This window comes from Neoarius graeffei, chromosome 1 (genome assembly GCF_027579695.1).
Source record: "Neoarius graeffei isolate fNeoGra1 chromosome 1, fNeoGra1.pri, whole genome shotgun sequence".
Taxonomy (NCBI): Eukaryota; Metazoa; Chordata; class Actinopteri; order Siluriformes; family Ariidae; genus Neoarius; species Neoarius graeffei.
In genome coordinates, this window is record NC_083569.1 from 87,266,603 (window position 1) to 87,288,436 (window position 21,834).

The 21,834-nt window shown below is 41.0% G+C and overlaps 1 protein-coding gene and 1 long non-coding RNA gene across 4 annotated transcripts in view; one reads left to right on the forward strand and one right to left on the reverse strand.

Annotated features, from left to right (window-relative positions):
• LOC132866538 (butyrophilin subfamily 1 member A1-like) overlaps positions 1-18,980 on the reverse strand; it is a 164,491-nt gene extending 145,511 nt beyond the window's left edge. For all 3 annotated transcript variants that reach the window (XM_060899484.1, XM_060899424.1, XM_060899387.1), the window contains exons 1-2: positions 18,859-18,980; positions 18,702-18,755 (exon numbers count right to left, since the gene is read on the reverse strand). In XM_060899484.1, the coding sequence (XP_060755467.1) occupies positions 18,702-18,755; positions 18,859-18,862 (58 nt within the window). In that variant the 5' untranslated portion in view covers positions 18,863-18,980. The remainder of the gene's footprint in view (positions 1-18,701; positions 18,756-18,858) is intronic.
• A 131-nt stretch (positions 18,981-19,111) lies between these two features.
• Positions 19,112-20,200, forward strand: LOC132867118 (uncharacterized). Its single transcript, XR_009650688.1, has 3 exons — positions 19,112-19,189; positions 19,745-19,803; positions 19,881-20,200. It is a non-coding gene; the product is annotated as an uncharacterized LOC132867118 (long non-coding RNA).
• The last annotated feature ends 1,634 nt before the right edge of the window (positions 20,201-21,834 follow it).

Sequence of the window (21,834 nt, forward strand, 5' to 3'; positions counted from 1 at the left end):
AAACTTCTAGTATGGTGCAAAGAGAGATATTAAAGTAAAACATTAAGTGAACAAATAACAAGTAAGCAAATAGCAAGTGTCAGCCATGATAGAGGGGATGCTTCTCAATTGTAACAGTAAAAAGTCCAGTGAAGAAAGTATTGCACAGTCAAAAAACCCACCCACACACACACACACACACACACACACACACACACACACACACACACACAGGGATTACAGTGAACAAGAACAGACTTATCAGTTTTCACAGTGAGAAATCCAGTGAAAAGTGTATTGCACAGTATACACACACACACACACACACACACACACACACACACACACACACACACACACACGCCAGCTCAGGCCCACACACACACACACACACACACACACACACACACACACACACACACAAGCATAGAAGCCTGGAATAAATGGAGGACATGAGTGTTAGGCAGTCCAGTCCCTAATGATAATGTCCTTGTTGTCCTTCTGTGTGCTGTTGAACAGTTGAATGGCCCGTGGGACAAAGGACCTCCGTAGCCTATCTGTCCTGCATGAGGGGGCACGGAATCTGTGGCTAAAAAGACTCATTTGGTTGGTGAAAATGGTGTGAAGGGGGTGGTTTGGATTGTCCATTACAGAATCCAGTCTGTTCAGAGTTCTGTTCTCTGCTGTTGAGGTGAGGGTCTCTAGCTCCATGCCCACCACCGAACCTGCCTTCCTCACCAATCTATCCAGGCGTCCAGCGTCCCTCCTCCTAATGCTACCACCCCAGCATGCCACAGCGTAGAAGAGCACGCTGGCCATGACAGACTGGTAAAACATCAGCAGAAGTCGGTTGCAGACATTGAAGGACCTCAGCCTCCTGAGGAAGTAGAGTCTGCTTTGGCCCTTCTTATAGAGTGCCTCGGAGTTTGTAGACCAGTCCAGCTTATTGTCTAGGTGCACCCCCAAGTACTTGTAAGTGGAGACAATCTCCACATTCTCTCCCTCAATAGAGACCGGCACCACAGGCGGGGTGGATCTCCTGAAATCCACCACCATTTCCTTGGTTTTGGTGGTGTTCAGGTGCAGCTGATTGGTCCGGCACCATCCCACAAAGTCCTCCACCAGACCCCTGTACTCCTCTTCCTGACCCTCCTTGATACAACCAACAATTGCAGTGTCGTCTGAAAACTTCTGCATGTGGCATATCGCAGAGTTGTAGCTAAAATCAGTTGTGTACAGAGTGAAGAGCACCGGGGAGAGCACTGTTCCTTGTGGTGCTCCTATGCTGCTGACCACCGTCTCAGATGTAAGGCCTCCCAGTCTAACAAACTGGGGCCGCTCGGTGAGGTAGTCTGTAATCCAGGTTACCAGGCCAGGCTCCACTCCCATCTGCACCAGTTTATCTCTCAGCAGCAGTGGTTGGATGGTATTGAAAGCACTGGAGAAGTCAAAAAACATGATTCTCACAGCACATCCACCCTTGTCCAAGTGAGAGTGCACCCTGTGAAGAAGATACAGAATAGCATCCTCAACTCCTACGTTCTCTTGGTAGGCAAACTGCAGAGGATCCAGTGCATGTTGTACCTGGGGTTTGAGATGGTTGCGCAGCAGCACACGTTCTAATGTTTTCATTAGGTGAGAGGTGAGAGCAACCGGTCTGTAATCATTGAGTTCTTTGGGATGTGCTTTCTTTGGGATCGGTATAAGACACGAAGTTTTCCACAGTGTAGGTACCTTGCCTTCCTGCAGACTCCTATTGAACAGATGATGAAGTGGTTCGGCTAGTGACTCTGCACATGACTTTAGCAGTCTTGCACAGATGCCATCAGGCCCAGCCGCCTTGGACTTCAGTCCTTTCAGTGACCCCCTCACTTGGCCTCTAGTGACTGTAGGTGGTGGGTGTGCTGGGTTTGGGTGTGGGGAAGTGGGTGTTGGGTAGGTTGTTTCTGATAGCAGAGATGAGGGGACAGGGTGGAAAATGGAGTCACTGGCTGAGCAGCCGATGTCCGGGTCGTTGTCTGAGTCGTTATCACATGGGGGTAGCGGGGGTGGGGGGGCTATAGGGGTGACAATAGAATTGGCTGCCCCCATCACAGAGTTGCCAAACCGGTTGTAGAAGTGGTTTAGGTCATTGGCCATAGACAGGTCGCCATCAGCCATGCCTCTCTTCTTCCCACAACCAGTAATGTTTTTGATCCCCTGCCATGCCTCTTTAGCGCTGTTTTTCATTTTCAATTCCACCTTCCTCCCATATGCCACCTTGGCCTCCCTCAGACTGCTTTTGAGATCCCGCTGTACATCCCTCAGCTCCGTCAGATTGCCCTCCTTGAAGAGTTTCTTTTTCTTGTTGAGGAGTTGTTTGACATCCCTGGTTATCCAGGGTTTATTATTGGGGTAGCAGCGCACAGTCTTAGTTGGTGCAACAATGTCCATGCAGAAGTTTATGTAATCCGTTGTACATGCTGTGGCCTCCTCCAGGTCATCAGTGCCCTGTAGTAAACTCCAGTCAGTGGTGTCGAAGCAGTCTCTCAGCGCCTCCTCTGCTTCTGGTGTCCATTCCCTGAAGGTGCGTGTGGTAGCTGGTAGCCTTTGTACTTTTGGAACATACACTGGCTGAAGGTGGATCAGATTGTGATCAGATAAACCCAGTGGGGGAAGGGGAGTCGCACTGTATGCGTCCCTCACGTTTGCATAAAGGAGGTCAATTGTTCTATTTTTCCTTGTAGCACAGTTGACAACCTGATGGAAATTTGTTAGGGTGGAGTCGAGGGTAACATGGTTGAAATCTCCAGTTATTGCGAAGAAAGCATCTGTGTGTTGTGTTTGTAGCCTCGCAACAGTCGTATGAATGACATCACAGGCATTGTCGGGTACGGCTCGTGGTGGTATGTAAACACAGATAATGACGGCATGTGAAAACTCTCTTGGGATGTAGTAAGGACGCAAACTCACTGCCAATAGCTCCACATCTTTGCTGCACACTGTCTCCTTCACCGTAACATGTCCCGGATGGCACCACTTGTTATTGATGTACATGATCAGTCCACCGCCTTTCTTTTTCCCCGAGAGTAAAATATCTCTGTCCAGTCTAACCACACTGAAGCCCGGCAAGTCAACATTAGCAGTAGGCGTGAGGCTAGTTAGCCACGTTTCCGTCAGGCAAATCAGACTCGACTCTCTAACAACTTTTGATTTCTTACCAGAGCAGCCAACTCGTCGGTTTTGTTGGTCAGTGAATTAACGTTTCCCATCACGATTGCTGGAACAGAGGGCTTAAATCTCCACTTCTTCTCACGTCGCCTAGCTTTAACTGCGACTCCAGCTCTGCATCCACGAAAACAAAACAGTTCCTTAGGGATATCCCCGTGGGCTGCTCTGCTGGCAAACTTACGTAACGCAAACAGCTGATTCCTTGTGTAAACAAGTTTGCTGTTGCTGGAATGTTGCATAGTATTATCCATATCCATGGGATAGAAAAAAAAAAAAAAAACTTCTTGCAGCAAGCAGAAGTTAGAAAGAAAAGAAACGGAATTATAAAATTATAAAAAAAACGACACAGAAATGAGCTAAAAAGACAAACAAAACACGGAGCTACTGAGACCTGCTGCCACTCTCGTCGGCGCCGGAAGTAAGTGATTTAAATGATACATTTTCTCAGTTTAAACATTTGATATGTCATCTATGTTCTATTCTGAATAAAATATGGAATTTTGAAACTTCCACATCATTGCATTCCGTTTTTATTTACAATTTGTACTTTGTCCCAACTTTTTTGGAATCGGGGTTGTATAAATTTATAGGAAGTCATCAGTGCGATCGAACATCTCAACTAACAAATCTCCTGGAGTTGATGGTGCCTTTGCAGAATTTTATCAGACCTTTACAGAAGATCTAGCTCCCTTTCTACTTAAGAAGAAGAAGAAGAAGAAGAAGAAGAAGCCTTTGTCACATGCACACTTCAAGCACAGTGAGATTCGTCCTCTGCATTTACCACATCCAGAGCAGCGGGCAGCCATACTCATGGCCGTAGCCAGCTATGAGGCCACTGAGGTCCAGACCTCAGTCATTTTTAAGAGCTGAAAATACATTTGTACGCTAAATATTCAACTGGATAAAAAAAATAAAGAATAACATTAAAAAGTCTCCATAAAAAGTGCATTGTTAATTATGTTAAACGTTGATTCTGTCTTCTGTGTCTGTTTCGTGCGCGTGGCTCTGAGACCAAGAACACAAAAACGAATGAGCGCGCGACTTGGGGGAGGAATGCAGTGCAGTAAACACAGGTTTTTCATGGTAACCATCAGCGCACTTTCATCTCTAGCTGCTTTATCCTGTTCTACAGGGTCGCAGGCAAGCTGGAGCCTATCCCAGCTGACTACGGGCGAAAGGTGGGGTACACCCTGGACAAGTCACCAGGTCACTACAGGGCTGACACATAGACACAGACAACCATTCACACCTACGGTCAATTTAGAGCCACCAGTTAACCTAACCTGCATGTCTTTGGACTGTGGGGGAAACTGGAGCACCCGGAGGAAACCCACTCAGACAACATGCAAACTCCACACAGAAAGGCCCTCGCCAGCCACGGGGCTCGAACCCGGACCTTCTTGCTGTGAGGCGACAGCACTAACCACTACACCACCGTGCCGCCCCTGCACTTTCATGAAGCTGTTAAATTTACACTTTCGAAGCAGTGCAGTTGTAGCCTACCTTGTTTCTGATTTTAAAAATAAATCATTCGATAAGCCATTCCGCTAGCCTTTGATGAAAGAGGTTGTTGTTGAGATTTGTAAACCAATTTTCTGTGGTGCCATTTGCACTAAAAATCACTTATTTCTGCCTAAATATTCTTTTTATTTTGTCATTTCAGTATGCTGAGCTGAAGAAACCAGGAATCTGGGAATCTGACACACACAGTTGATAAGGCAAACTGTTCAACAAGTTTAAAGTTACCCCTACTCTTTATTCAAACATGGTGGTGTATACTGAGTTTTTTTCCCAGAATTTTTTTTTGTGTCGGTGTAACGGATGCCAGATTGTTAATGTATCTTAGTTACATAGGCTACATGGTTAGGGTATCTTTTTTCCTCATTGCTTGGGCCAGATCAAACCATTAAACAAGCTTAAATTATTCTTACTCTTGCCACATACATGATTTTTTTTTTTTTTCAAAACTGATGATATTCAGTTCAAACACCATTAAAAGTAATTTCAGGAATAGATCTCTTATGTGACGTGTAATTCACCCCTCTCATTTAAATATGTTGAAAATATTCATCACGGACCTCGGCGATTTTAAAATGCTGGCTATGGCCCTGGCCATAATACAGTGCCCGGAGAGCAGTCAGGGGTTAGGTCAAGGGCACTTCAGCCCAAGGCTGCCCCACATTAACCCGGGCCGCATTAACCCTTGCCGAGGCCCTGGGCAGACACACCCCGAGGCCCCACCCCCGCCAAGGGCGCAGATAGCACGGGGGACGGGGGGACATGTCCCCCCCAGATTTATAGTGACCCCTATCTGTCCCCCCACCCACCGTCCCTACGTAAGGCGCCACACATAGGTAGAAAAAGTGAGGATTAATGTTCCGTTAGTTAGACTAACTTACACTGCAGCACAAAGTTGAAATGGCAACAGCAGCAGCCTTGTCAGTGATCAATCCACATTTTCCCCTTCTTGAATCGGTGTAGGCTGGAGCAGATCCTTGCAGAGTTGGGAAAGCAAGGTGTTCATTTTCCACGTAATTCTCGGTTAATAACACTGCACAGCTCATCCATTTGATAGCAGCGGTGTTTCTGCTGCGACTAATGGTGCGTTCAGTTGTACTCGTAAGTTGGAAGTTTGAAGTCGGAAAAGCATTGAAATCCAGCATCTCCCAGCATAAACATTGGGGTTTTCGTTTCATTTCATTAACTGGCCATTTTTTTCGAATTCCATGTTCCATGATGTCCCAGTTTTTAAACTGGGAAGCGCTCAGTTCTGAGGTTATGTTGCTCGGAGCTCCAAGTTCCGACTTCCAATGTAAATGTAATGCACCATCTCGACCCCGGGGTCCTAAGGGGAGCTGGGGACTTTGCCTGTCACGGTAACCATAGTGATCATAAACAACTGTCTAATGACCGAGCTGGTGATCTTTCTGCCACATTAAGCCAGAGAAGAGGGGAAAAAAAAACTCACAGCGTTTATTTCAAGAACCAAAAGATGTAAATATCCTATGCCTGTTGCCTTTCCCAGATGTGACAAATACTTGTTTTGTAATGTTGAGTAGCTAGTCTGATAATAATAAGAAGGAATTTGGACTTACCTGAAGTAGGCTAAATGTAAAATAACAGCATTCTAGGCTGTAGGTGAATATCTTTTAATGTTGTTATTTTTATGTATAATGTTATTTTAGTAAGCAGCAACTGTTAACTGAAATTATGAGATTCAAGATGTTAACATTGTCCTCCTGGCCTGCAGGCAATCCCTGGTGGGGTCAACAATGAAAATACAAAAAACAATTAGCTACAGCGTTTTTTCAAAAACCAAGCAATGTTGACCAGGTAGGCCTTTGTCTACCAATGTTCATTCAGTTAGAAAACTCACAATTCGAATGTATATTGAAGCTTCAGTACACACACACACACACACACACACACATACATATATATATATATATATATATATATATATATATATATATATATATATATATATATATATATATACACACAAAATGGAATCATTTGCTGATAGCTCAGTCCCCCCCAGTTCAAAAATCCTATCTGTGCCCCTGACCCCCGCCTGTTGTCAACTGCGCTCAGCAAATTCACCCCCTCAGACGTGCCTGTCTAACTTGACACAGAAACTTAAATAACGACAGTGGCACAATTAGAAATACTATTGAACGATAAAACTTTATATCCATCAACATCTATTTAATCGAGAAAAAGCAATGGTGAAATAGGCAATTGCATGGTGAAAAAATCCATCAGTCATCACGGTTAACAAGTCTGGTTAACTAAAGTTTAGCCTCAAGAAGCCTTTGAATGAGTGAGTCAATGAACAACATGTCAAGAACATAACCTAGGCCTACAACAGTTTCTTTAGTATTCAGAACAAGAACATTCATTTGGTATATAACCGTTCATTTTCATTTTGGAATCCAGGTGACTTTTAACTTGTGAAAACAAAGAGCGATAACAAAGAAAGAAAAATATCTTGCTTCTCAGAAATAAATCTCAAAATGTAAGGCTATGTGAAACATTTCATCCTTTCACAGACATAATGTCCCAAACAGCAGTGGCACACAGCTTTGCGCATTCAGTTTGACAGCCATGGGTCAACTTACAAGGGCACTTTCCTACTTTTCTGGAAAGCGAAGTCATTAATTAAATCATTGAACTCAAGCTGGCGTAGCGTGTGAAGACATGGTGGACAGTGATCATATTGACAATGACGGGTGATTTATGCGACGGGACAAGGTGGGCTTCTTTACGGGTGGCGAAATGCATCAAAAATTTTATCAATTTGATCAAAACTTCTGAAAATATCGTTTTATATTTTCCGATCTTGCTACCTCCGAGGCCGCCTAGTGGCCGAGGCCCTGGGCAGCTGCCCATGAAGCCCATTAGGATAACGCGTCCTTGCATTAACCTAACTGCATATCTTTGAACATTACCTTACCTGCTTAAAGACCCACTGACACCACTTTTTACACCACGTAATATGTGTATTTATTGTTTTATTGCTGTATTGTGAAACAAAATATCCAAAACTCAACTTGAATAAAGGGTCGTCTTTGTAGAAAATCAAGAATTTCAGAGCCGATTTTGTGTTTTTTGCCCCGGCTTCTACTAGCGCCATGAGCCATTTACCCGTTTTTGCCGCTAGGGCAAGTGACGTCACATCAGTGTATGTCGTTCTGGATTGCATGAAAACAAATCACAAGTAATCTAAATCACAAAGTAATTCTTTTTAGAAATATTTTTGGTATGACATCACAACCATACAATTTAGATTCATGAATTTAAATTTACATTTTGATTTTCCAGATAGATGGACTCTGGTCTTCTTATTTCTTCGCCCAATTTTGGGGTCTGTTTGGCTTGCAGTTTCTGTGAAAAAGTCTATACAATTCTGAAATATAACAGCCAATATATCAAAATAATTCACAAGCTACATGCATGTGAAATAATTCAAAAGTATTTTGATGAGGCAATAGAGATGCCACAAAACAACAATTCAATTCAATTTTATTTAACACTTTCATGTACAACATACATGTTAACAACAAAATATTAATACAAAAATAAGAATAACATAAAGAGACAAAAGAACATTTGAACAATTTCATGGCATGTAGAAGTTGAAAACAATGTCTGCATGGTCTGTGACAAACCTCAGATTCAATATTTGGAATAACCTCCTCTGCATGATCTGGCACATGTACATTGGGTTCCGAGTCATCTATTTCTTGGAGCGATTAATTTGAAGAAAGTTGCATTATATTATAGTCTGTCAGTATTTCGATTTCTATAATAAGACACGGAGGGGGTGATGAAAGGAATTTGTTGTATTTTTTTTTCTTTTATGGTATAGGAAAAAACATGCCGGATGACATCTTATATCTATCACTCCACACATATATCATGTATATTATCCTAACTAAATATATGAAACAAGGTAATGGCCTTTCAGTTGTTGTACATTACTAGCTGCTTTGGCCTATTGATAAGTAATATGCAATGGTATAAGACGCATTTGTGACGTTACAACAAATTTTAAACAACATACATGTATTGAATAACAACACATAGCCACGTACCCTGGCTCGTTCTCTTTTGGCAAAGGCACCACCGGACTTTCGCTTTTTGACCGCCCCTTCGGGGGGTCTGCTGTCATCTGTTTCTCTTTTGACAGATTGATTCGGCCCGGGCCTGTCAAACAACGTCGGCACAGCTGACTCCTCCAACACCAGTGGATAAGTTGGATCAAACATTCTTCGCGTTCTGGATGACAAAGTGAAACAGTGCTCCTCGAAATGTGCTGAACAGAGACGTGACCATTTTGTTGACTTCCAGTTCGCACGCGTTTTGGAAACGTTTCTTTCCCACTCTTTTGCTATTTCTGGGTGTTTTTTCCAAGGAAAGGAATGGAGTTTCACTCCTTCCGACGTGGTGTTAGAACACCCGTAAGCCACACATACAATCCCTTTTCGGTTAGACGCCATTTAACTTTTTCACGCAAGGAAATCACAACACCACAGCTCAATATCACAAAAACGACACACTGATGTGACGTCACTTCCGGCATCTCTGAATGAGCCCGTTCTTATCCAGGTCAATCTCCCAGCGCGAAATTTAAAATTACTTCTGAGGTTTAAAACAGACAGTTAAACCAAGAATTAAAACCAGAATTCATCTTTGGAGTCATATATTGTTTGTTTAGCAATTAATACGATATGCCTGTCAGTGGGTCTTTAAGGTAATGTTAGAAAGTGTGGAACAGGGAACTCTACCTCCTACACTGACACAAGGCCTGATTACTTTAATCCCCAAACCCAAAAAGGATCCCCTACTTATTGATAATTGGTGACCAATTTTGTTACTGAACAATGACTACAAAGTCTTTGCTTCAATATTTGCTAAACGACTTAAAATGTCTTGGATCCAATTATGCTCTGAAAACTTTAAATTAATCATTGATAAGACAAGGAAAAAACTTAATGGCTTCAGAGAGATTTATCCTTGAAAGGATGAATATTACTGACAAAGGCAGAAGGATTATCCCGTCTTTCCATGTACAGCTACCCCCCTGTCTGTCAATAAGCAGCTCTGTAATGCCATTGATAAGTTACTGTTCAATTTAATTTGGGAAAACAAGCTACAGTGGTGCTTGAAAGTTTGTGAACCCTTTAGAATTTTCTATATTTCTGCATAAATATGAACTAAAACATCATCAGATTTTCACACAAGTCCTAAAAGTAGATAAAGAGAACCCAGTTAAACAAATGAGACAAAAATATTATACTTGGTCATTTATTTATTGAGGAAAATGATCCAATATTACATATCTGTGAGTGGCAAAAGTATGTGAACCTTTGCTTTCAGTATCTGGTGTGACCCTCTTGTGCAGCAATAATTGCAACTAAACGTTTCCGGTAACTGTTGATCAGTCCTACACACCGGCTTGGAGGAATTTTAGCCCATTCCTCTGTACAGAACAGCTTCAACTCTGGGATGTTGGTGGGTTTCCTCACATAAGCTGCTCGCTTCAGGTCCTTCCACAACATTTCAATTGGATTAAGGTCAGGACTTTGACTTGGCCATTCCAAAACATTAACTTTATTCTTCTTTAATCATTCTTTGGTAGAATGACTTGTGTGCTTAGGGTCGTTGTCTTGCTGCATGACCCACCTTCTCTTGAGATTCAGTTCATGGACAGATGTCCTGACATCTTCCTTTAGAATTCACTGGTATAATTCAGAATTCATTGTTCCATCAATGATGGCAAGTCGTCCTGGCCCAGATGCAGCAAAACAGGCCCAAACCGTGATACTACCACCACCATGTTTAACAGATGGGATAAGGTGGTTATGCTGGAATGCAGTGTTTTCCTTTCTCCAAACATAACGCTTCTCATTTAAACCAAAAAGTTCTATTTTGGTCTCATCCATCCACAAAACATTTTTCCAATAGCCTTCTGGCTTGTCCACGTGATCTTTAGCAAACTGCAGACAAGCAGCAATGTTCTTTTTGGAGAGCAGTGGCTTTCTCCTTACAACCCTGCCATGCACACCATTGCTGTTCAGTGTTCTCCTGATGATGGACTCATGAACATTAACATTAGCCAATGTGAGAGAGGCCTTCAGTTGCTTAGAAGTTACCCTGTAGTCCTTTGTGACCTCGCCGACTATTACATGCCTTGCTTTTGGAGTGATCTTTGTTGGTCGACCACTCCTGGGGACGGTAACAATGATCTTGAATTTCCTCCATTTGTACACAATCTGTCTGACTGTGGATTGGTGGAGTCCAAACTCTTTAGAGATCGTTTTGTAACCTTTTCCAGCCTGATGAGCATCAACAACGCTTTTTCTGAGGTCCTCAGAAATCTTCTTTGTTTGTGCCATGATACACTTCCACAAACATGTGTTGTGAAGATCAGACTTTGATAGATCCCTGTTCTTGAAATAAAACAGGGTGCCCACTCACACCTGACTGTCATCCCATTGATTGAAAACACCTGACTCTAATTTCACCTTCAAATTAACTGCTAATCCTAGAGGTTCACATACTTTTGCCACTCACAGATATGTAAGATTGGATCATTTTCCTCAATAAACAAATGACCAAGTATAATATTTTCATCTCATTTGTTTAACTGGGTTCTCTTTATCTACTTTTAAGACTTGTGTGAAAATCTGATGATGTTTTAGGTTATATTTATGCAGAAATATAGAAAATTCTAAAGGGTTCACAAACTTTCAAGCACCACTGTACATCATGTGAAAAAGTCTGTTGTTATGAACACATAATTCTGGTGGTCTAAACTTTCTTGATTTTACTACCCTTAATAATACCTTTAAAATTAATTGAATAAAACAGTTTCTACATAATCCCACATCCACATGGAACTTTATACTCAGGTACATTTTCATTACGATTGGATGCCTTGAATATGTACTTTTACACAGAGGTGGAAAGTAACGAATTACATTACTCGCGTTACTGTACTTGAGTAGCTTTTTTGTGTACTTATAATTTTTCAAGTAATTTTTAAAGAGTGTACTTTTACTTTTACTTAAGTATGTTTTCTTTTAAGTCGTGTACTTCGGTACATTTTACATCACAACCGTTACTGAGTAAAATAAATAAATAAAAAATAAATAAAAAGGCTAAAACGGAGAAGGGGAAATGCGCTCTGGAAATGAATCACGGGAAGGACAGTTGGCGCGCGCGCGAGTCTCACACAGACGATGGCGGACATGCACCGGCGCTTTAAGGGGGGAGGGCTCACGCCCCTGGGCCACAGCCAATCAGGGGCCTTGTAATATTAATCATATAATAAACTGTCGGAATCGTGGGCCTACATTAATGTACGGATAGAAATAAGGTTAGAAATAAATGAGCGCACAGTAGCCTGCTGTAAGAGACATGGTGGATGTGGTTCGCGAAACGAACACCCACAACTGGACCAGAATAAAATGTAACAAAATGTAACGTCACGCACGAAAGCGCGCCAAAGACTGCAGACTATTGAGACACATATTTTAGAGGCTTTGAAAGATGAAGCGTTCACATGTTAGCAGGGCGCATAAAAGGAAAAAAAAGAGAGAGATGCAGGTAATGATAGAATCGTAGTTCACCCAGCGCCGTTTCTATTACTTCGTGAAAGAATCCATTCCACTTGATCGATAAGAGAAAACACAGAGCACTGAAAATCCACTCCGGCTTTTCCGGGCGCTCCCTACAACAGCTCACCGCGCGCGAGTGAAGTGAATCTCAGCGCGAGCACAGAAATGTTGGTGCAGTTGCTGGAAAGTGGAGGAGGTGACGTCATCCCCATTGCCACCTCACAATGTCTAGCTTTTGCTAAAACCTTATTCTTTTATCATCTGCCCTCAAAATTAACCCTAGGACACGTTAAATTAATATTCAACTAAACAGTGAAATAAGCTTAGCCTAATGGGGTATTCTTGGTTGATGATGAATTGTTTGCAGTATTTGCTCCTCCTCAGACACAATGGACATAAGGCCATTCTTTACAAAGAAGTGGAAAGTCAGTCAAAATTTCCCCACAGGACAGGGTTTTTTTGTCCTAATGGAAATGTTGGTGCAGTTAGCTGGCTAGTCAATGTTAGATGTATCAGCTAGCTTAATGTTGGCTGTCATTTAATTCAAACCCAGTAGGCCTGCCTTACTGTAATGCCAAGAATGAGGTCAAGTCTGCTCTGATATTTATTGATTCCTTGTTTTGTCTGGTCTTTGGCAGTTTTCTGGAAAGTAACATGGGAAATCAGTGTATGGGGAAGGAATAGTAGAGAGGAAAGCGATGGAGAGATGGATGTTATTCCAGGTGGATTGTGAAGGAAAGGGGGATAAAAGTTATGAAGTGGTAGAAATTGTGGTGGCACCAATATAAGGAGTTATATCTATAAATCTGTTATACTAATCTGTAAATGCTACTGTAGTACCACCATTGCATGTAGGTTGACGAAACTGCACTTGTTCATTGTGTGAAGTTATTTTTTTGTGTCACCGTTGCTTGACAGTGTGATTGTTATGAAGTTTGCATGATGCCATGCCTGTTCATTGTGTGAGATTATGAATATTTTTTAAACATACAGTTGAGTGTCACTATTGCTTGGCCCAGTGGCATGTTGTTACATCTAAAACTAAATAGAAAACACAAAATAAAAAGTAAAATGCACCCATAAAGTCATTGTTGGTGATAAATTGTCACATTCATCTCATTATCTTAGGCAGAGTGGTGGGTTTAAAAACAGGCTGATGAATATATGGACTAGTTGAATGAGGACTTATTGTTGAAAATTAATTAAATTTTCTGGCGGAGGACCCCCCGCCAGTGTGTCCCCCCCCCACATTAAAAATGCTTCTGACGCCCCTGTCTAAAACGGCATCTACTTAAGAAATTGATGAAAAGATTATAGCCTATAATGTTCACAGTTCGGGCAGCAGACAGAGTAAGCATACTGAGGGGAATAGCAATACAAAGCTAGCGCATATCCACATTTCTCGCTAGCTGTGTTGGGTGTGTTGTTAACCCGTGTGGATTTAAGTGAAATACTTGACAAGTTCTGTGGTCAAGACAACGTTTTAAGGTAAGGACACTTGATTATTAATGTTTGCCCGCCGTGGCTTGTTGACGAAAGGCCCACATGATTTTGCCTTATGCAGCTACTGCTAGCGTCATGCTTTGAACTAGGTTAAGCTCATTTGCGCTAAAGGATGGGTTTATTGAAGGACTTTGATGTAGCTAGTTTCTTTTTAAAAAATCGTATGCTCAAAACAGTATGCCCGTGTTCATCATGTTTAACTTTTTTCTTGAGTGCGTGAAATATTGTTGCAAGTGGTATTTCTATGCAGTCGTGTCAAGAAGGCAGTTGAATGCACGGTCTCCTTCAAGGAGAAGGAAGACTTGCATGATGCTTGAACATAGATCAGTAAAATAGACCCTAGTAGGACTTGGTTTCGTGTATTTCGGTCTGTAGAGTTATGAATTTGGCCACTGTCCATGGTGTTTACATTTCATGTGGCCGCCGAACCAAGTACCTTCATCATGTTCCCCTGTCAAAAGTTAAACTCTCTAGGGGTGCTTCTGCTGTAGCAGTTGCAGCAGTTGCTCAAAGTTTGATTTGTCCATCATGCGTCTTATCTGTTGGGTGTCTATGCCCAGCAGATTTTCCCATTTCGTCCATTTGTAACCATTTTTGTCAAACAGGAGCTGCTTTTGCACTTGGTTATTGCCCATCCGGCAAACGTGAGCAATATATTTTAGTTGTACGTAGCAGGATGGTTTTATATCCTGGCTTCCTGTCAGTTTCCGGAGGTCAGCATTGGACATCTTGTAGCTCCAGTCTATATCTTCATTTGTAGTGTTCTTTTGGTCAGGGGCATTCTTTTGTTTATATCCACCTTTAATCATTTTCCTTAGGAAGCTGTGCCACACTACCTCAATTTTGTGAATTTCACTGGATGATAGTTGCCATGCCTGTGTGCTGTACAGGAGACGAGATCGAACACATGCCACTAGGAACTTTTATATGGGTATTAGTAGTATTCGGTGGTCGGTTAGAACGTGTTTCAGTTCATTCCATTTCATGAATGCAGCACTTATCCTAGCATGCAGGAAGTGTGAGGATTCATCAGTTGCTGACATTATAACCAAGATATTTAAAGGTGCGGACGTTTTTAATATTAGTGCCACCAAGGGAAATGATACTTGGTTTACATTTGATATCCTCATTGACGTTAAAAGCCATTGTTTCTGTTTTGACATGATTATTTGTAAACCAAAGCGGGTGTAGGTCTTATCATACAACTGAAGAATATTCTGAAGCTCCTCGATGGATCCAGCGAGTATGGCCTGATCATCTGCGTATAGAATCTCTGTTATGCAACCCTCTCCTGATGCTCGTGCTTTCATACACATTTCTCTTGTGGATACCTCATTTGGAATGCAATATCTGAACTTGAAGCCTGTATCTGGGTACAGTTTTGATCTCTCATGCTGTGCAATCCTGACAACAAAGTCCATATAGATATTTAAAAACTGATGGTGATTCTAGGGCACCTTGTCTTGCAGTAAATGTTTTTCATGCCGCCGAGCTATTTTTATGTATTTTCCTTTTTAAAAGGACTTGTCTGTAGGTGTGTTTTGTTTACAACACAGGTCTACATTAGCGCACGCACGCTTGTGTGGTTATCTCTGGCCATGCCCCTGCGTGAAAGTTACGCAGTATCACTGTCCTGTCCGTGGTAATCAGAACCGGCTCTGTAATGTGCGTGTTCTTCTCTCCCTCTGTGGTCGGATGTGTTGAGCGACGTGAGCATGGGCCTTGCGCAGCTACGCTGAGCCAAACATAACCTATCGTAGGCTTCTAGGCTAATTACACGCTTACACTGTAAATGCACTGTATTGCAAATAAAATAAGTGTTTTCCTGGCCAACGGTAAGGGTAGGGTTGACAGGTAGCCTATGAGGAGCCTAGCCCCTGGGCCACGGGTGTTGATAAAGCGCCACTGCGGACATGGAGGAGACTGAGGAACCTGTGGTGGACGACCCTGCAGAAAACGCAATTTCTTCCAGTAATGAAGTGCACCCCTGGCCCTACACACGTGATCACTTCAGCTTCGTAGAGAAAAGGGGTGACAGTTTCATTATGCAATGAAGATTGTGTGCCCAAGAAGACAACCATTGCAGCATACAGAAATTTGACGTCTAATCTGCGCAAGCATGTTGAGGTAAGTATTGTCATTGGCATCATAATCACGGGCGCAGATAGAGGGTGGGACGGGTGGGATTCGTCCCACCCAGATTTAAATTCACCTCGTTCGGTCCCCCCCACTTATAGGGAGGAAAAAACGTCTATGCTGTTTGCCTTATGCAAAGAAAGACCTCATGGAAAAATCAAAAGACTAATTACCATTCGGTTTATTGAGGTGCACAGCAGTGTATACATAGTTGCAACAACTCACATAAAACAAAACAAAGACTGATATTCGGTTGGTTGAGCTGCGCAGACTGCACAGGTTGCGAGCTCGAGCTTGGTTGCTATGGTTATCCACAAGTTTGACAGGCATATCAGGATTGGGGTTGGTTTGCTGGCAGCTTTGTCCCCCCCAGTTCAAAAAACGTATCTGCGCCCCTGATCATAATGTTTCCTTTCCATAGTAAAACCGACAATGGGCTGGTTATATTCCAGAAATAGTGGATGGCATTGCTAATGTTGAAGTAGCAACCTGTTGGTACTGTAACATAACGGTAACTAGTCTGTTATTCAGTTGGCTAATCATGCAAGCAAGTTAGCTCGCCAACCTGATGTGATCAGTCCTCCTACCATTCTACATCCAACAGGCCAGAAAGGAATACTAAGCAAAACAAATAATGATTGAATTGTTCAATAACGCACAGTGCACACAGGCAAGCTACGAGATTTCGGTGCAACATTTCACTTTCATATTTCGTGTACAATGCTTTGTGTGTGGTCAGGGCGATGTAAACGACATGACTGTGTATTGACCTTTTTTGTTTGTCTGTTTAATGCAGCATTATCCTAAGCATTCAATTTGATACACTTCCTTTTAAATAAAACATCTGGGTTGAGATGTACATATATCCTTGTTTCCTCTTTTTCATTTTTGCACAAGACAATGGAGGCAGAAAACACCCATTGTTAAAAGTAAAGTTGTACTTTTACTCAAAGTACATTTTAAATGATCTACTTTTTACTTGTTTTTTTTTTTTTTTGTCTGGTAACTTTTACTTAAGTAAAATTTCATCAGAGTAACAGTACTTGTACTTGAGTATAATATTTTAGTACTCTTTCCACCTCTGCTTTTACAGTCTGTGATTATGAAATAGAGAAACTTCCCCTAATCCTGTCCAATTTCCATAAACAAATGCTCTTGGCATGGTCATTAATTTATAAACGCAACTTCTCCCCACATAGATACTTCATCTGGAATAATCAGCACATTAAATATAAATCCTTATTTTTTTCAATCTTGGTTCAGTAACATAATTCTAGTAACTCAATGATAATGGAAGTCTGCGAAATTATTCTGAGTTCCTCCAAACATTTGGTATTCCTGTTACCCCATGAGTTTGCCATTGTAATGGATGCCATTTCCTCTGGTATCCTAACTCTTCTAAGAGGGGCTGAAAAACCAGTTTGTTTACCACCTCTAGACCCCATATTGACCTCAGTGGGTCATGTATGCTTCTCTGTCACATCCAAGAACAATAATCGCAATATTCGCACATTATTCCAGACAGAGATCACCACTATCCCCTCTGTGGTTCAGTACTGGACTGGTCTTGTTGGTGACCTGAACTGGAGCAGCATGTGGAACCTCCCATACAGATACTTCCTTACAAAGTAAGGGAGGTGTCTTTCAAACTGATTCATAGATACTATCCTGTCAAGCATTATCTGCTTAAGTTTAAGAGAGACATTTGTGTGGACTGTTCATTGTGTGAGACAGACCCGGATACAATAATGCACCTGTTCTGGCAATGTCCCTTTACCATCACATTCTGGACAGAAATAACCTTGATATAACATTACAATGAAATATCGAAATAACATTACAGCCAACCTTGACTCTGATTTTTCTCTGTGTTGGAAATATGTACTGTTTGGTTTCCATAACAAAAGCAAAAAACAGTTAAATATAAAGTTGTTGATAATTTTAGGAAAATACCATATTCATAAAGCCAAGTTTAGTCATTCAAAACCTTCACTTTTAGCCATGTGTGTATGAGGGCGAGAGCTCAGTGCTCGAACTCCGCTAGACAGGAAACACATGACCTCCACGCTCAGAATAATGAAGTAACTGTTGGGGTCTATTCCACTGCAATATAGTCAGTAGGGAGGAGTGAACGAGTGAGTGATTTCAGACACGGACAGAGTTGCTTGGTAAATTTGCTGACCGTTAAGATGTTTCTGTGCTGTATGAGATATAAACGACACTTCTGCTTTCTTTCAATAATTTTTTTTTAATCAAATTAAAAGGAATAACCAATAGGATATACAGGAAACACATGACCTCCACTCTTGACAGGAGACATGTGACCTAGGGTTAAGGTTAGGAGGTCACATGTTTCCTGTCTTGAGTGGAGCTCCAGTCTGCAGCCAGACCCTCCTCAGACAGCGAGGCATCAAGGACCATTCGATACTGATCTCGAGGACTCTCATTTCCTGTCTAAGATGCTTTCAAACTGCTCCTGGTTGAAGGCAACATCGATGTATCCTCAATGCTCCCTATTACCCATCAATCTGTGCCACAGCTCCCTCAAGCAGAGGGGGAACAAGATAGTGAACCAAATTTAACAGAAAGGTGATTTTGGAAACAAATACAAAAATTGTTGATGCCTCGCTGTCTTGTTAAATATGAATTCTCCTTCACATCTTTCCTTCAGCTTATGGCATTTTCCATCGAGGTCAAAGTGGTTAGGAAAGGACATAGAACCTCAGAACACACTTTTTTTTTCCATACCTGACTGAGATTCCACAATGCTGGAGAGAATCAGGAGAGTCACACAAATAACCCCTGAAAGAAAGGTTCTTATTATTGCTTCAGTCTGTTTCACAAGATAAATAACACTTGTTTCAGGGCAATTTAACACAGCACTTCTCTCAATCTAAATACTCACTCATTTTAAGACGAATATTTTCTCAATAAGAAGACGCTAAAAGGAAAAGCGCTTTGTTCCAATGTTCAAGCTTTCAGTTTGTGTACTTTTCGTTTTTGTGATTTGATAAGCCACACCCTTTGTTCTGACATGAGGCTGTTATTTATGCAAGCCTCTAGGTTTTGTGTGTGTGTGTGAGAGATTTCGTCTGTAATAGCCTCCCATATTTTTCCACGAGCATCTAGAGCACCATCGTTAAACACACCCTGGTGAAAAATAAATGTGCCAAGTGTACTAAAATTTAGCATACTTTTGTGTACTTGAAGCCACACTAATCATCAATATACTTCAGGTGTGTTTGATTAGTTAACTTGAGGCATGCTATTTTGGAACAACTAATTTTGTACTAAATATATTTTAATTGTAATTAAATTGTAGAAAAGTGCAGCTTGAAGCATATTTAGTGTACTTTTATGTGCTAAAGTGGAACAACTTAAAGTATATTTTGTATACTTTAAGTATATGACTTTATATGTACTAATGTATGCTTAATTAGTCAAATTAAAGTGCACTGTTTGTATTATAATATATGTGTACTTTTAAAATATGCTTTCAGTGTATGTTACAATGATTTTTGAGCATACATTTTACAATATATCAAAAATGTGTAAAAACAAATTTCAAATGAGTACACTTTAGAAATTACACAACTTTCACTTAGTGTATTTTGGTATAATATATTTCTATAAAGTGTAATAGTATTATTTAAGTGTTAGCGTGAAAGCATGATGTTGGTATACTTCTATATTTACAAAAAGTACAATTTGTGTAAGTACACTTTCAATATACTACTGAAAATATGAATATACTTTAAATACAATAAAGTTTTTTTTTTTTTTTCCACCAGGGCAAGAACTTTCCTTTAAGCCTGAAAACAATTGGGGAATACAAAATGAGGACTGACTGGTAAATAGTGCTTTTTCTGTTCTCTCAAATGTTATATCCATCTGTCAATCCATCCATTTTCTATCCTGCTTATCCAGTGCAGGTTGTAGGTGAGCTGGAGCCACACCCGGCTGACTTCTGGTGAGAGGTGGGGTTCACCCTGGACAGGTCACCAGACTATCACGGGGCAAACACAGGGAGACAGCCATTCACACTCACACCTATGCCAAACCAGAGCACCCAGAGGACACCCACATCAACACAAAGTGAACATACAAACTCTACATTGAAAGGCCTTTGGTCAACTGCCAGGTTTGAACCTGGAACCTGTTTGCTGTGAAGCCCCACTTAAAAGGAGAAGCACTCATCTGCTTTCACACAGCAATGAATTTTATAAATTAATAAACTTAAATTTAATACATTGTATAAATATTTAACTTGATTGTTAAATTTAAGTTTTGTTTGCAGTTTTCTATAGAGAAAATAGTCTGTGGTAAGTGATGTTTCTGATGCCATCTCCCCTGTGTAGTTTTTCTTGACTTCAAAGGGACTTTGATTATTAATTAATGGTGTCGTCTTTGCATACCTAATGTTTGCTCAACTGCCATCACCTAGGTTTATTGAGTGTCTTTATAATTTCTGAAATGTAAATTTCAGAGAGATATGTTGTGATTAATTCAAACTGTCAGACAGGGTGCTGGACTCGCTGCTCCTCACTCGAGATGAAATCACAGAAGGAAAATGGGTTTGTCAGGGTCACAATAACACATCACTAAGATCTGCCATGTAGAAAGTATTTGCACATGCACAACTCCTGAGCAACTATCTGAGTAAGTGCTTAGTGAGGTCTGAGGAGTGAATATCACTGTACACAAATCCTCACTACATGTTCACAAGTCAGTTCTCTGTCTCAGCTGAAAACCTTTCTCTTCCCACAATAGTCTTATTTTTCTTGGGTATCAGAAAACTGAGATAGTGAACAAATAAATAAAATGCTCTCTTCAGCATATTATGTATTAATGTTATTATAAAATCACCAGGAACTTCCTGAGTTTGGTGACCAGGTAGAACTCATACCAGAGGGGAATTCACAATTCAAAGAAAATGAAGGGTGTAATGTTTTACTGTGACTTTAAGAATATAACGCACTGATGCCACATGAGAACATGTATCTTCATGCATCTGTACTTGAGCTGAAGAATCTTATAAAATAAGTCATAGTCTGTATCACACAGCAGCTCAGATAGAACTGATCCTGCTGTTAGTCATTCCTTATACAAGTCCTTACCTGTCAACATAAAGATAAACATAACTTCTGTCCAAACCTGTCTCGCTTCTCATTATTGTCTTTTATTAAAAGTATTGTCAAAAGGCAGAATATCAAAACATTCATGTCAACTTAGACAGAAAAACAAATTAATTGGTATTTTGATGCAAACATGATGATAAACCTCATTCTGATCTCAGATGTACAAGAGCACCTTCAATGGTTTTTATATAAATGGTCCATAAACAGTTTGACTCTGAAAGGTGCAGGAAGAGAGAAGAGACTATCTCCCCTCACGCATCCCCTCAGCTGAAAAGTAGACATACAGTGTCTTGCAAAAGTATCCCCCCGGTGTTTGTCTGGTTTTGTCACATTAGAAACTGGAATTAAAATGGATTTTTGGAGGGTTAGCACCATTTGATTTACCCAACATGATTACCACTTAAAAAGGTGCAAATTGTTTTATTGTGACACAAACAATAATTAAGATGAAAAAACACAAATCTGGAGTGTGCATAGGTATTCACCCCTTTTCATATGAAACCCCTAAAATGAGAGCTGGTCCAAACAATTCACTTCATAAATCACATAATTAATTGATTAAGATCCACCTGTGTGTAATCAAAGTATCACATGATATCTGTATAAATCAACCTGTTCTGGAAGGACCCTGACTCTGCAACACTACTAAGCAAGCAACATGAAAACCAAGGAGCTTCCAAACATGTCAGAGACAAAGTTGTCGAGAAGTATACATCAAGGTTGGGTTATAAAAAATATCCCAA